This window comes from Cherax quadricarinatus, chromosome 44, assembly GCF_038502225.1.
Source record: "Cherax quadricarinatus isolate ZL_2023a chromosome 44, ASM3850222v1, whole genome shotgun sequence".
NCBI lineage: Eukaryota > Metazoa > Arthropoda > Malacostraca > Decapoda > Parastacidae > Cherax > Cherax quadricarinatus.
The window spans coordinates 19,749,930-19,762,663 of record NC_091335.1 but is presented as its reverse complement, the minus strand read 5'-3'; the positions used below and the strand labels follow the sequence as shown (position 1 = coordinate 19,762,663).

The window sequence follows — 12,734 nt, the reverse complement described above, 5'->3', positions numbered from 1 at the left end:
ATTGGGTAGATGGCGAGAATATTTTGAGGAACTTTTAAATGTTAAGGAAGAAACAGAGGCAGTAATTTCATGCACTGGTCAGGGAGGTATACCATCTTTTAGGAGTGAAGAAGAGCAGAATGTAAGTGTGGAGGAGGTACGTGAGGCATTACGTAAAATGAAAGGGGGTAAAGCAGCTGGAACTGATGGGATCATGACAGAAATGTTAAAAGCAGGGGGGGATATAGTGTTGGAGTGGTTGGTACTTTTGTTTAATAAATGTATGAAAGAGGGGAAGGTACCTAGGGATTGGCAGAGAGCATGTATAGTCCCTTTATATAAAGGGAAAGGGGACAAAAGAGACTGTAAAAATTATAGAGGAATAAGCTTACTGAGTATACCAGGAAAAGTGTACGGTAGGGTTATAATTGAAAGAATTAGAGGTAAGACAGAATGTAGGATTGCGGATGAGCAAGGAGGTTTTAGAGTGGGTAGGGGATGTGTAGATCAGGTGTTTACATTGAAGCATATATGTGAACAGTATTTAGATAAAGATAGGGAAGTTTTTATTGCATTTATGGATTTAGAAAAGGCATATGATAGAGTGGATAGAGGAGCAATGTGGCAGATGTTGCAAGTATATGGAATAGGTGGTAAGTTATTAAATGCTGTAAAGAGTTTTTATGAGGATAGTGAGGCTCAGGTTAGGGTGTGTAGAAGAGAGGGAGACTACTTCCCAGTAAAAGTAGGTCTTAGACAGGGATGTGTAATGTCACCATGGTTGTTTAATATATTTATAGATGGGGTTGTAAAGGAAGTAAATGCTAGGGTGTTTGGGAGAGGGGTGGGATTAAATTATGGGGAATCAAATTCAAAATGGGAATTGACACAGTTACTTTTTGCTGATGATACTGTGCTTATGGGAGATTCTAAAGAAAAATTGCAAAGGTTAGTGGATGAGTTTGGGAATGTGTGTAAAGGTAGAAAGTTGAAAGTGAACATAGAAAAGAGTAAGGTGATGAGGGTGTCAAATGATTTAGATAAAGAAAAATTGGATATCAAATTGGGGAGGAGGAGTATGGAAGAAGTGAATGTTTTCAGATACTTGGGAGTTGACGTGTCGGCGGATGGATTTATGAAGGATGAGGTTAATCATAGAATTGATGAGGGAAAAAAGGTGAGTGGTGCGTTGAGGTATATGTGGAGTCAAAAAACGTTATCTATGGAGGCAAAGAAGGGAATGTATGAAAGTATAGTAGTACCAACACTCTTATATGGGTGTGAAGCTTGGGTGGTAAATGCAGCAGCGAGGAGACGGTTGGAGGCAGCGGAGATGTCCTGTTTAAGGGCAATGTGTGGTGTAAATATTATGCAGAAAATTCGGAGTGTGGAAATTAGGAGAAGGTGTGGAGTTAATAAAAGTATTAGTCAGAGGGCAGAAGAGGGGTTGTTGAGGTGGTTTGGTCATTTAGAGAGAATGGATCACAGTAGAATGACATGGAAAGCATATAAATCTATAGGGGAAGGAAGGCGGGGTAGGGGTCGTCCTCGAAAGGGTTGGAGAGAGGGGGTAAAGGAGGTTTTGTGGGTAAGGGGCTTGGACTTCCAGCAAGCGTGCGTGAGCGTGTTAGATAGGAGTGAATGGAGACGAATGGTACTTGGGACCTGACGATCTGTTGGAGTGTGAGCAGGGTAATATTTAGTGAAGGGATTCAGGGAAACCGGTTATTTTCATATAGTCGGACTTGAGTCCTGGAAATGGGAAGTACAATGCCTGCACTTTAAAGGAGGGGTTTGGGATATTGGCAGTTTGGAGGGATATGTTGTGTATCTTTATATGTGTATGCTTCTAGACTGTTGTATTCTGAGCACCTCTGCAAAAACAGTGATAATGTGCGAGTGTGGTGAAAGTGTTGAATGATGATGAAAGTATTTTCTTTTTGGGGATTTTCTTTCTTTTTTGGGTCACCCTGCCTCGGTGGGAGACGGCCGACTTGTTGAAAAAAAAAAAAAAAAAAAAAAAAAAAAAAAAAAAAAAAAAAAAAAAAAAAACCTATTGGATTTTGCATCTCAGTCCTATTCCAATTTATCCTAGCTGATTCACCCCATATTCTACCTACTGCCTCACTCACTCCCTCCACTCTCCTCTGGCTCTTCCCTGCCAACATATCCTATTCCTCCATGTCCCATGCATGAAATCCCTACCTACCTTTCATCAAAAACATTTAAAACTCTTAAAATAATCCTCTCCATTTTCCCAAATGAAGTTGGTATGAAGAGATAATTATAGGGCCACGTACCACTGAAAACAGTACTGCAATGGGAAAATTGGTACAAAAATTTTTCGTGTTTTAATCTCTGAAAGTACTAGAATTATAACAGTATGGCACTTACCTTATTTCTCCAGAACTGGTGAAAGTCATTATTCATGGCAAATGACTTGTGACAAAATTTACAAAACAGAAATGAAGCTATATTACACATTTTAAACATGTTAACAATACTGCACCTACCTTATTACTAAGGCACTGATGAAAATCGTCCTTCATGGAAGAAACAGATACTCTGTCATGAGGTCGTTTAGGACCAGACAGGGAAGGGACTACATCAGCCAAATCCAAGGTTACCACCTGTTGTCAAAAAGTATAAAAGAACTAGAAATAAAACAAAAGTACCAAAGTAATGTGTTATCTGCAAAAAGCAACTGTGACAACTACCACTTTGCATTTGATTCTCTATCTTTTAATTCCACACCTTTCCCCAGCATCCTAGCATTCACTTCATTTACTACCCTATCTATACATGTTAAACACTCATGGTGACATCACATATCCCTGTCAAAAGCCTAGTTTTACTGGAAAGTAATCTCCCTATTTCTTATACACCCTAAACTGAGCCTCATCATCTTCATGAAAGCTTTTAACTGCTTCTAGTAAGCTACTACCTATATTATTTAAAAAGATTAAAATTTTAACTGAGAAGTTAGAGAAGACTGAAGGGTAGTTATTTAGATTATAATAAAAAATTGTCTCAAGGAGATAAATGGTATTAACATGACTGTACTGAAAAAGCACACACAATGTTTTTTCACTTTTTCTTTGAATTCACTACATTACAAAGTTCAACGTTACAGCCATACGTATTAGCATGCACAATTTTTCGGTGCTTAAAAAACTCCACCTGCCAATATTTTTGACCTCAGCATAACTATTTAGGTCTCCTACAGCCTCTTCATACGTTTGATAAAATCTAATATAAGACAGGTCTACACAGCACATCATGGGTAACACTGCCTAACTGGCTTAAGTAAACAATGAAACCAAAACCTCTTTGTTCCACCACTATCTTCCCTAACAACACACAGGGTGTGCAACAGACAGAAAGATGACTTATTCATTCCAACAGTGGAATTCAGTCCAAAAAGCACACTATGTAGATTTAACTTAGGATAACCTAATATAGTCAATGTGACTTATTTCCATGCTTCAATGAGTATTACAATTTAATTTTTTTTAAATACAGTGGAACCTCGGTACTCGAACTTAATTCATTCCAGAAGGCTGTTCAAGTGCCGATCTGTTCAAGTACCAAACAAATTTTTCCCAACCAATTTTATTTTTGGTTGGCTGTTATCACTAATCTTCTTAGGTGCCATACTGTGGCATCAGCTTGCCTTAAATTACTACTGTGACCACCTACCTGTAGGCAGGTGGTGACAGTACCTCTATTACACTATGATTACACATGACCTCTATTACATTATGATTAACATTTTACAATGCAACACTCTGATTGATATTCTACAATATTACAAATCTTACCTCACTGTAAGAAGGATCCTGCGAAGTATCCATAAAGTTCCTGTACATTTTTACTGCTTTAAGGTAAGCTTCAATTTGTGCAATTTTGTTTCCATCACGATCTGAAAGAGAAAAACAATGGTAATGCCTGCCATTACATTTTACAAATGTATTAGTGTATAACATAAATATTACTTTCAAAGGTTTTAGCACAGAAAGCACCACTTCCTCTTTTTTAAGACACTGGCCATCTCCCACCAGGGCTGGGTGATCCAAAAAGAAACATTTTTACCATCATTCTTCACACCATCACTGTCTTGCCAGAGGTGAGCAGGTACAACAGTATCTGCCATATGTGAATATTAAAGCTGCAATTAACAGCAGCAGCTTCCCATTAAGCAAGAACTTCAAATTAAACAACCTTTTTGTTATGCAGCTCAATGAACTCAATATGAGTTATGTATGTACTTAATACATTTTTAAAAAATTGCTAAATGCTCTATGAAAGTATAAGAAGAGGTTCTATGTCACATTACAGAACATCAAACCCAACAAAATATATATTTGAAAGTCTTTAAAACTAACTGATGACTGAACTGTTAAAAAGTCTCGAAAATGCTTACTGCTCTGTCTTAGGTAGTTGATCGTCGTGTCATCAACTGGGAAAAAACCAATTGTTGCACCATACTCTGGACACATGTTGGAGATGGTGGCACGATCAGCCAGGGACAACTGTTTCACCCCTGGACCGTAGAACTCTACAAACTTTCCAACAACACCAACTTGCCGCAAATGCTGCCAAATACAAAGGATGACTTGAATGCAAAAGCAGCAATGTAAATAAAATATTTTTTTAATATAAATTATTAAGTTTTCTATGTTCACTTTCAACTTTCTACCTTTACACACACTCCTAAACTCGTCCACTAACCTTTGCAATTTTTCTTCAGAATCTCCCATAAGCACAGTATCATCAGCAAAAAGTAACTACAGCAGGGCCCCGCTTTACGGCGTTTCACTTTACGGCGTTCCGCTAATACGGTCATTTCAAATTATGACCAAAACTCGCTATACGGCTCCCCCCACCTGACTTTCTAATATGGTCACCGCGCCCCACCTTGTTTGTTTACATTCTTCGTGAGCTCAGTAAGCACTAAGTCTCTCCATTTTGTCTGGAAACTCCAAAATTTCAAATGTTTTTAAAAGTTATTTCATATTTTATATATACTCTGATAATTATACTTATGTATACCTGTACTTAAATAAACTTACATACTGTGCTGTGGTGCAGGTACACATTAAAATCAGTAAGAGTGTCTCATGTCTCCAGACGTCATATTAGTAATGATAATAATAATCATCGAGTCTCATTTAAATGTCGTATATTACGTTAAATACACATTTTCATTAATCCATCTATGATATTTTTTCAAAATTATATAATAAACACGATACATAACATAAAAAGATGATAAATACACCCCACAATAGAATAAATAAACATAAATATGAGATGTGGTAGCAGACGACTTGCACAAGTGACGCCATATTAGAAATGCTAATAATAATAATAATAATCACCGAGTCTCATTAAATGTTGTATATTACGTTAATATACACATTTTCATTAATCCATCCATGATATTTTTTTTTTCAAAATTATATAATAAACACGATACATAACATAAAAAGATGATAAATACACCCTACAATAGAATAAATAAACATAAATATGAGATGTGGTAGCCAGATAACTTGTACAAGTGATGCCAAGAATAACATTTTCTCTAATCTAACATAAGAGAAAATGTGTTACTGGGGGTAACTGTAGAAAATTATTCCTTTCGTATGTATGTAAGTTTATTCAGGTATACACAAATACAGTTACATAGATTATCATACATAACAACATATGTGTAGAGAACCTAGGATAACCCAAAAAAGTCAGAGTGACTTATTTCCATTGCCTTCACTCAGAGCATCATTTCTTCTCAAAATGATGTTACATGAGAATGGGAGTGTTCTTCTTTATTTATTCTACCGTATCAATGTAGAGACAACCTGTACACAATGTAACTTGTACACAAACCAGACGTGTACACTTCGTTTACAAAACTTACCTTCGCCTGGTTTGTTTACATAACTCTGCGCCTGTCCTCTCTCATGCACTCATAATTTCTCTCTCTCATTTATTCGTTTTATCTCATTTACTTACTCCTGACCCTACATTAAGACTACAAATATTTTAAGGTAAGTAATGAGTGAACTGTATATACATTTTATCGCTCTGGGATGCTTAAATGTAATAGAATATTATGTGTAGGTGGGTTGGCCTGGTATGGTAGCCCGGCTGACTACCAAACATACCACACTTGACTTTTTACAATAAATACTACTCATCTCACCCTATATTTTAAGGTAAGTAATGAGTGAACTGTATATACATTTTATCGCTCTGGGATGCTTAAATATCATAGAATTATATGTGTGGGTGGGGTGGCCTGGTATGGTAGCCTGGCTGACTACCATACATACCACACTTGATTTCTTACAATAAATACTACTTGTCTCACCCTAGATTAAGACTATAAATATTTTAAGGTAAGTAATGAGTGCACTATGTGTGTATTGTACTTTTTTATTGTTTTTTGATGCCTGGTTCTATTGCTAACTTAATATATGTTAGTGTAAACTTGTTATCTAGTGTTTGTATGCATTTGTAAGTGGAAAAAAAGGGTGTTCCACTTTACGGCGGTTTCCGCTTTACGGAGGTAGCCTGGAACCTAACCAGCCGTATAAGTGGGGCCTTCCTGTATGTCAATTCCCATTCTGTATTTGATTCCCCATAATTTAACCCCACCCCTCTCCCGAGCACCCTAGCATTTACTTCTTTTACAACCTCTCTATAAATATATTAAACAACCATGGTGACATTACACATCCCTGTCTAACACCTTTTACTGGGAAGTAGTCTCCCTCTCTTCTACACACCCTAACCTGAGCTTCACTATCCTCATAAAAACTCTTTACAGCATTTAATAACTTACCACCTATTCCATATACTTGCAACATCTGCCACATTGCTCCCCTATCAACTGTATCATATGCCTTTTCTAAATCCATAATTGCAATGAAAACTTCGCTACCTTTATCTAAATACTGTTCACATATATGCTTCAATGTAAACACTTGATCTACAAACCTACCCACTCTAAAACCTCCTTGCTCATCCGCAGTCCTACATTCTGCCTTACTTCTAATTCGTTTAATGATAACCCTACTGTACACTTTTCCTTGTATACTCAGTAAACTAATTCCTCTATAATTTTTACAATCTCTTTTGTCCCCCTTCCCTTTATATAAAGGAACTATACATGCTCTCTGCAATCCCTAGGTACCTTCCCCTCTTTCATACATTTATTAAACAAAAATACCAACCACTCTAACACTATATCCCCCCCCTGCTTTTAACATTTCTGTCATGATCCTGTCAGTTCCAGCCGCTTTACCCCCTTTCATTCTACATAATGCCTCACTAGTCGAAGTAGGTCTTCATTCAAAGGTTGGACAAGTTTTGAAGAATTCTTTGTATCAAGATCCCATGATCATGCAGTGTCTGACAGTTGTCAAGAATGGTTTTGAAAATCGACAAGTTGAAGATTGAGACACACAGAAATATCGAAGCTAAAACCTTGGGTAGTTTAAAATTTAGGTTGGATAAGTACTTAAGTAAAAGGGGTTGGATTTGAGTGGGACTTGCAAGTGAGTAAATAGAATTGTCAACGCTTACTGCTTGGGTAGCGTTTACTCTGTTATTGGGTTGGAATTGTGAAGGACCTGCCTAGTATGGGCCAACAGGCCTACTGCACTGTTTCTCCTTTCTTATGTTCTTATTGCTTGGGTAGCACTGAAAATTGGGGTAGGCAAATATTCTGCTAGTGGGCACCTTACTGACAAAGAGAACGAAATGTGTTGGGTTTTAAATAATTATTTTCACTCTGTTTTTCACAGGAAGACACTAACAATATCCCAGTAATTAATTTTTATAGTGGGCCTGAAGAAGATAAATTATGTAACATCACAGTCACTAATGAAATGGTTATGAAACAAATAAATCAAATGAAACAAAATAAATCGCCGGGTCCTGATGAGCTTTTTTCAAGGGTTCTTAAGGAATGCAAAACGGAACTCTGTGAACCATTAACTAATAATTTTATTTTATCTCTTCAAACAGGTGTAGTGTCTGATATGTGGAAGATGGCTAATGTAATTCCTATTTTTAAAGCAGGAGACAAGTTGTTACCTTCAAATTACCGCCTGATAAGCCTGACCTCAATTGTAGGCAAATTGCTAGAGTGAATTATAGCTGAGATTATAAGAAGCCATCTGGATAAGCATAATCTGATTAATCACACTCAGAATGGATTCATGAGAGGCCGTTCTTTTCTAACTAATTTATTAACTTTCTTCAGTAAAGCTTTTGAGGCTGTTGATCACAATAAAGAATTTGATATTGTTTATTTAGATTTTAGTAAGGCTTTTGATAGAGTACCGCACCAAAGACTGTTAAAGAAAGTGGCAGCTCACAGCATTGGGGAAAAAGTGCTCTCATGGATCGAGTCATGGCTCACAGACAGGAAGCAGTGTGTGTGTGCATAAATGGGGTTAAATCCGAGTGGGGATCTGTAACAAGTAGCGTTCCACAGAGTTCCGCACCAAAGACTGTTGAAGAAAGTAGCAGCTCATGGCATTGGGGGAAGAGTGCTCTTGTGGATCGAATCATGGCTCACAGACAGGAAGCAGAGAGTGTCCATAAATGGGGTTAAATCCGAGTGGGGATCAGTAACAAGTGGCGTTCCACAGGGATCAGTCTTGGGCCCATTGTTGTTTATAATATATATCAATGATCTTGATGAGGGAATTACAAGTGATATGAGCAAATTTGCCGATGACACAAAGATAGGTAGGATAATTGATTCAAACGTAGATATCAGGGAACTTCAGGAGGATTTAGACAAACAATACCTGGTCAGAAAAGTGGCAGATGCAGTTCAATGTAGATAAATGCAAGGTTCTGAAGCTCGGGAGTGTCCATAACCATAGAACTTATAAGTTAAATAATGTAGAACTTAGCCATACAGATGGGGACATGGGGGTTATGATAAGCAGTAACCTTAAACCAAGACAGCAATGCCTAAGCATACGTAATAAGGCAAACAGATTACTGGGATTTATATCAAGTGTAAGCAACAGAAGTTTAGAAGTTATATTACAGCTTTATACATCATTAGTAAGGCCTCATCTAGATTATGCAGCTCAGTTCTGGTCTCCATATTACAGAATGGACATCAATTCATTAGAAAACATTCAGTGTAGAATGACTAAATTAATACATAGCATTAGAAATGTTCTTTATGAAGAAAGATTGAAGACCCTTAAATTACATTTACTTGTTAGATGAAGAATGAGGGGAGACATGATCGAAGTGTATAAGTGGAAGATGGGTATCAATATAGGGGATATAAATAAGGTCTTGAGGATATCTCTCCAAGAGAGAACCTGCAGTAATGGATTCAAATCAGACAAGTTTAGATTTAGAAAGGATACAGGGAAGTATTGGTTTAGAAATAGGGTAGTTGACGAGTGGAACAGTCTACCTAGTAGGGTCTAACCTTAAGTCATTCAGTCAGTCGGTCAAGTCATTCAGTCAATAAGTCAAGTCATTCAGTCAATAAGTCAGTCAGTCAAGTCAGTAAGTCAGTCAAGTCATTCAGTAAGTTAGTCATGTCATTCAGTAAGTCAGTCATGTCATTCAGTAAGTCAGTCATGTCATTCAGTAAGTCAGTCATGTCATTCAGTAAGTCAGTCATGTCATTCAATAAGTCAGTCATGTCATTCAGTAAGTCAGTCATGTCATTCAGTAAGTCAGTCATGTCATTCAGTAAGTCAGTCATGTCATTCAGTAAGTCAGTCAAGTCATTCAGTCAAATCAGTCAGTAAGTCAGTCATTCAATAAGTCAGTCATTCAGTAAGTCAGTCATTCAGTAAGTCAGTCATTCAGTAAGCCAGTCATTCAGTAAGCCAGTCATTCAGTAAGCCAGTCATTCAGTAAGCCAGTCATTCAGTAAGCCAGTCATTCAGTAAGTCTGTCATTCAGTAAGTCTGTCATTCAGTAAGTCTGTCATTCAGTAAGTCTGTCATTCAGTAAGTCTGTCATTCAGTAAGTCTGTCATTCAGTAAGTCTGTCATTCAGTAAGTCTGTCATTCAGTAAGTCTGTCATTCAGTAAGTCTGTCATTCAGTAAGTCTGTCATTCAGTAAGTCTGTCATTCAGTAAGTCTGTCATTCAGTAAGTCTGTCATTCAGTAAGTCTGTCATTCACACAAACTTATGTTTACCTCTTTTTGTGTACAAAGTAACACTATTATGCCACAGGTTATCTCTTGTCTAACATCTTTGTTTTTTGTTAATTCTAAGACTTAAATGCTGATACCTTTTCTGAACATGTATGAAGTACGAATGCTGGGATGAAGGGGTGGTGTCGGGGGGTGGCAGATGGTGGGAGGTCTCCCCCACTGATTCATGACAAGGCGGCCGCTTGAGGAAAAGGGAATTTTTTTTCCCTTCCCGCACTCTGAACCGTGTTAGATTAACTTTACGACGTGTTCATAAAATTATGCCGCAATTCTTTAATCATGTTATACTCAAATCATGCCAAATAAACTTGTGCTAAATGACGGCCTACTGTATCCAATTTTTTTTTTATCTAAATCATTTGATGCCCTCATCACCTTACTCCTATCTATGTTCACTTTCAACTTTCTACCTTTATATACCACATTTTGCATTGACAACTATATATCACAAGCCCATATCAAGACAGAGAAACTCAGCGACAATGTTACTGGATATTTCGTCCTCAAAGGATCGTGTTCAGAGCTCTCGTTGCAAGTCAAAATACTCAGATCCCATTTTACCCTCTGTATCCTTCTGTCTGTATGTGAATTGTTTTATATTGTATGGATCAGTATTAATTACACTGATACCATCATACTGCTAAAATTAATGAAGGGAAGATAATCAGAACGAGTGGTGGGGCTACTGGACTCGCAAAACCAAAAAAGTATAAACTCAGTAGTGACCAGTGTAAGCTTCAGGAGCTGAGACTCAAGCTCTGCAACTACAACCAGGCGAGTAAAAGCTCCTATCTTTTCTGACGTCAAGCTGGCAAATATTCACCCAGAAAAACATGTCATTAAAAACAACTATTTTTTTTAGAAATGTCAAAATACAGTGTAGTAAATGTAAGCTGACCTTGGTAATTGTAAGAACTACATCTGTTGAGGTAGCAAGAGAAGAGAGAGTACCAGTGATGCGGTAACCCACAACTTTTGGCAGAACCATGGACACTGCTTGCCCTAGCATGACTGCCTCAGCCTCAATTCCTGAAAAAAAAGCAAGTCATACTCAACCCTTTCACTGTCCAGACCTCCCCAAAATTAATATTGCTCACAGTGTCCACTTTAAAAAAAAAAAAATTAAAACATCTGAGAAAACACCTCACAGTTACTGTTTTAACCCTTAAACGGTCCAAAGGTATATATACATTCACTCGTGCAGTGCCCCGAATATTTTGAAAAAAAAAAAATTATGGAAAAAAAAAAACACATTTTTTGACATATTTTAGAATAAAAAAAAATTAGGGTCAGTACTTACCGAGATATGAGGCCAAGAAGTTGGCGCTGGATGCTCATGTGACAGCAACATCGAGTCCTGCCGCTTGCAGAAGTGTTGCAGATATACCTTTTCTCTGTTTTTCATATTATTTTATGTAATTTTTATAGAGGAGGAGGGAGGAGGAGGGAGGTGATATTTGATGAGCATCGCCCTCACTTTGTTTTCGCTGGTACACAAACATGTCTGTCTGTCTATTTGTCTGTCTGTCAAGCTCCCTGTCTATCTGTCTATCCGTCTAGCTCTGTGTCTCAGAGAGAGCCACAAGACTGCGTCGTCATCACGTTTACTCACATCTTCAAGCAGAGTATAGTACTTTGTCTGGATTTTTTGGGTTATCCTAGGTAATTTACACTATGTATACTTGTATTTATGTGTACCTGTGAGACAGAGACAGATTGAAAGAGATACAGGGTCAGATAGACAAAGACAGATACAGAGTCAGATAGACAAAGACAGATACAGAGACAGATAGACAGAGGTAGACAGAGATAGACAGAGATAGACAGACAAGAGATAGACAGAGGAAGATAGATACAGAGATAGACAGAGATACAGAGATAAAGACAGACCCTAAACTTGGGGTTAACATCACTTTCCTCTTAGAAGAGGAGTGTTAATATGATACTACATCAGTGAATCCTTGGTGTTTGCCGCACTGTTTGCTCTAGCTGGCGCTCAATTTAACTGGCACTCCCACAAGGTACTAAGTGGTCCCAGATTTTAATACTGCGCACACTGAGTGTTAGGACCCATTCTATGCTGACAAGGCATCTCAGGCCAATCGTGCCAAATTTGAAGGGCACTACGCATAAGAATGTATATATACCGTTTAAGGGTTAAAATAAACATAAGGCAGCGTTTTTCTTTTTCCCGTCATGCACCACATGGGGTAGGAATTTTTATTTTTTATACTGTGCACTCTCACCACAGAGACCCATTTTCTAATCTAGGCCAAAATTTACCACTATGCTCAAAATGTAGGTGCATGTGACGGCCACTCAGGTTGTCACGTGCAGAAACTTAGCCTCAGTTCCTGAAAAATATCCCTAAATAATTTGTTTAAAATATTTCAAAGTTCAGAGGTTTATAATAAAAATACAATCAGGTTAAGTAATAAACCTCATGGATTTATATTAAGTGTTTTTTATAAATCTGGTCTAAACTCTTGTTTTAAGATTTAAGACACTAAAATTAGCAACAATTTTACATGTTCTACATT

The 12,734-nt window shown here is 37.4% G+C and overlaps 1 protein-coding gene across 2 annotated transcripts in view; it reads right to left on the bottom strand.

Annotated features, from left to right (window-relative positions):
• The window catches only part of LOC128698412 (cytoplasmic aconitate hydratase), a 200,069-nt gene that overhangs the window by 107,895 nt on the left and 79,440 nt on the right, over positions 1-12,734 (bottom strand). For both annotated transcript variants that reach the window (XM_070094166.1, XM_070094168.1), the window contains 4 exons: positions 11,093-11,223; positions 4,403-4,574; positions 3,801-3,901; positions 2,493-2,609 (listed from right to left, as the gene is read on the bottom strand). In XM_070094166.1, coding sequence (XP_069950267.1) covers positions 2,493-2,609; positions 3,801-3,901; positions 4,403-4,574; positions 11,093-11,223 — 521 coding nt within the window. The remainder of the gene's footprint in view (positions 1-2,492; positions 2,610-3,800; positions 3,902-4,402; positions 4,575-11,092; positions 11,224-12,734) is intronic.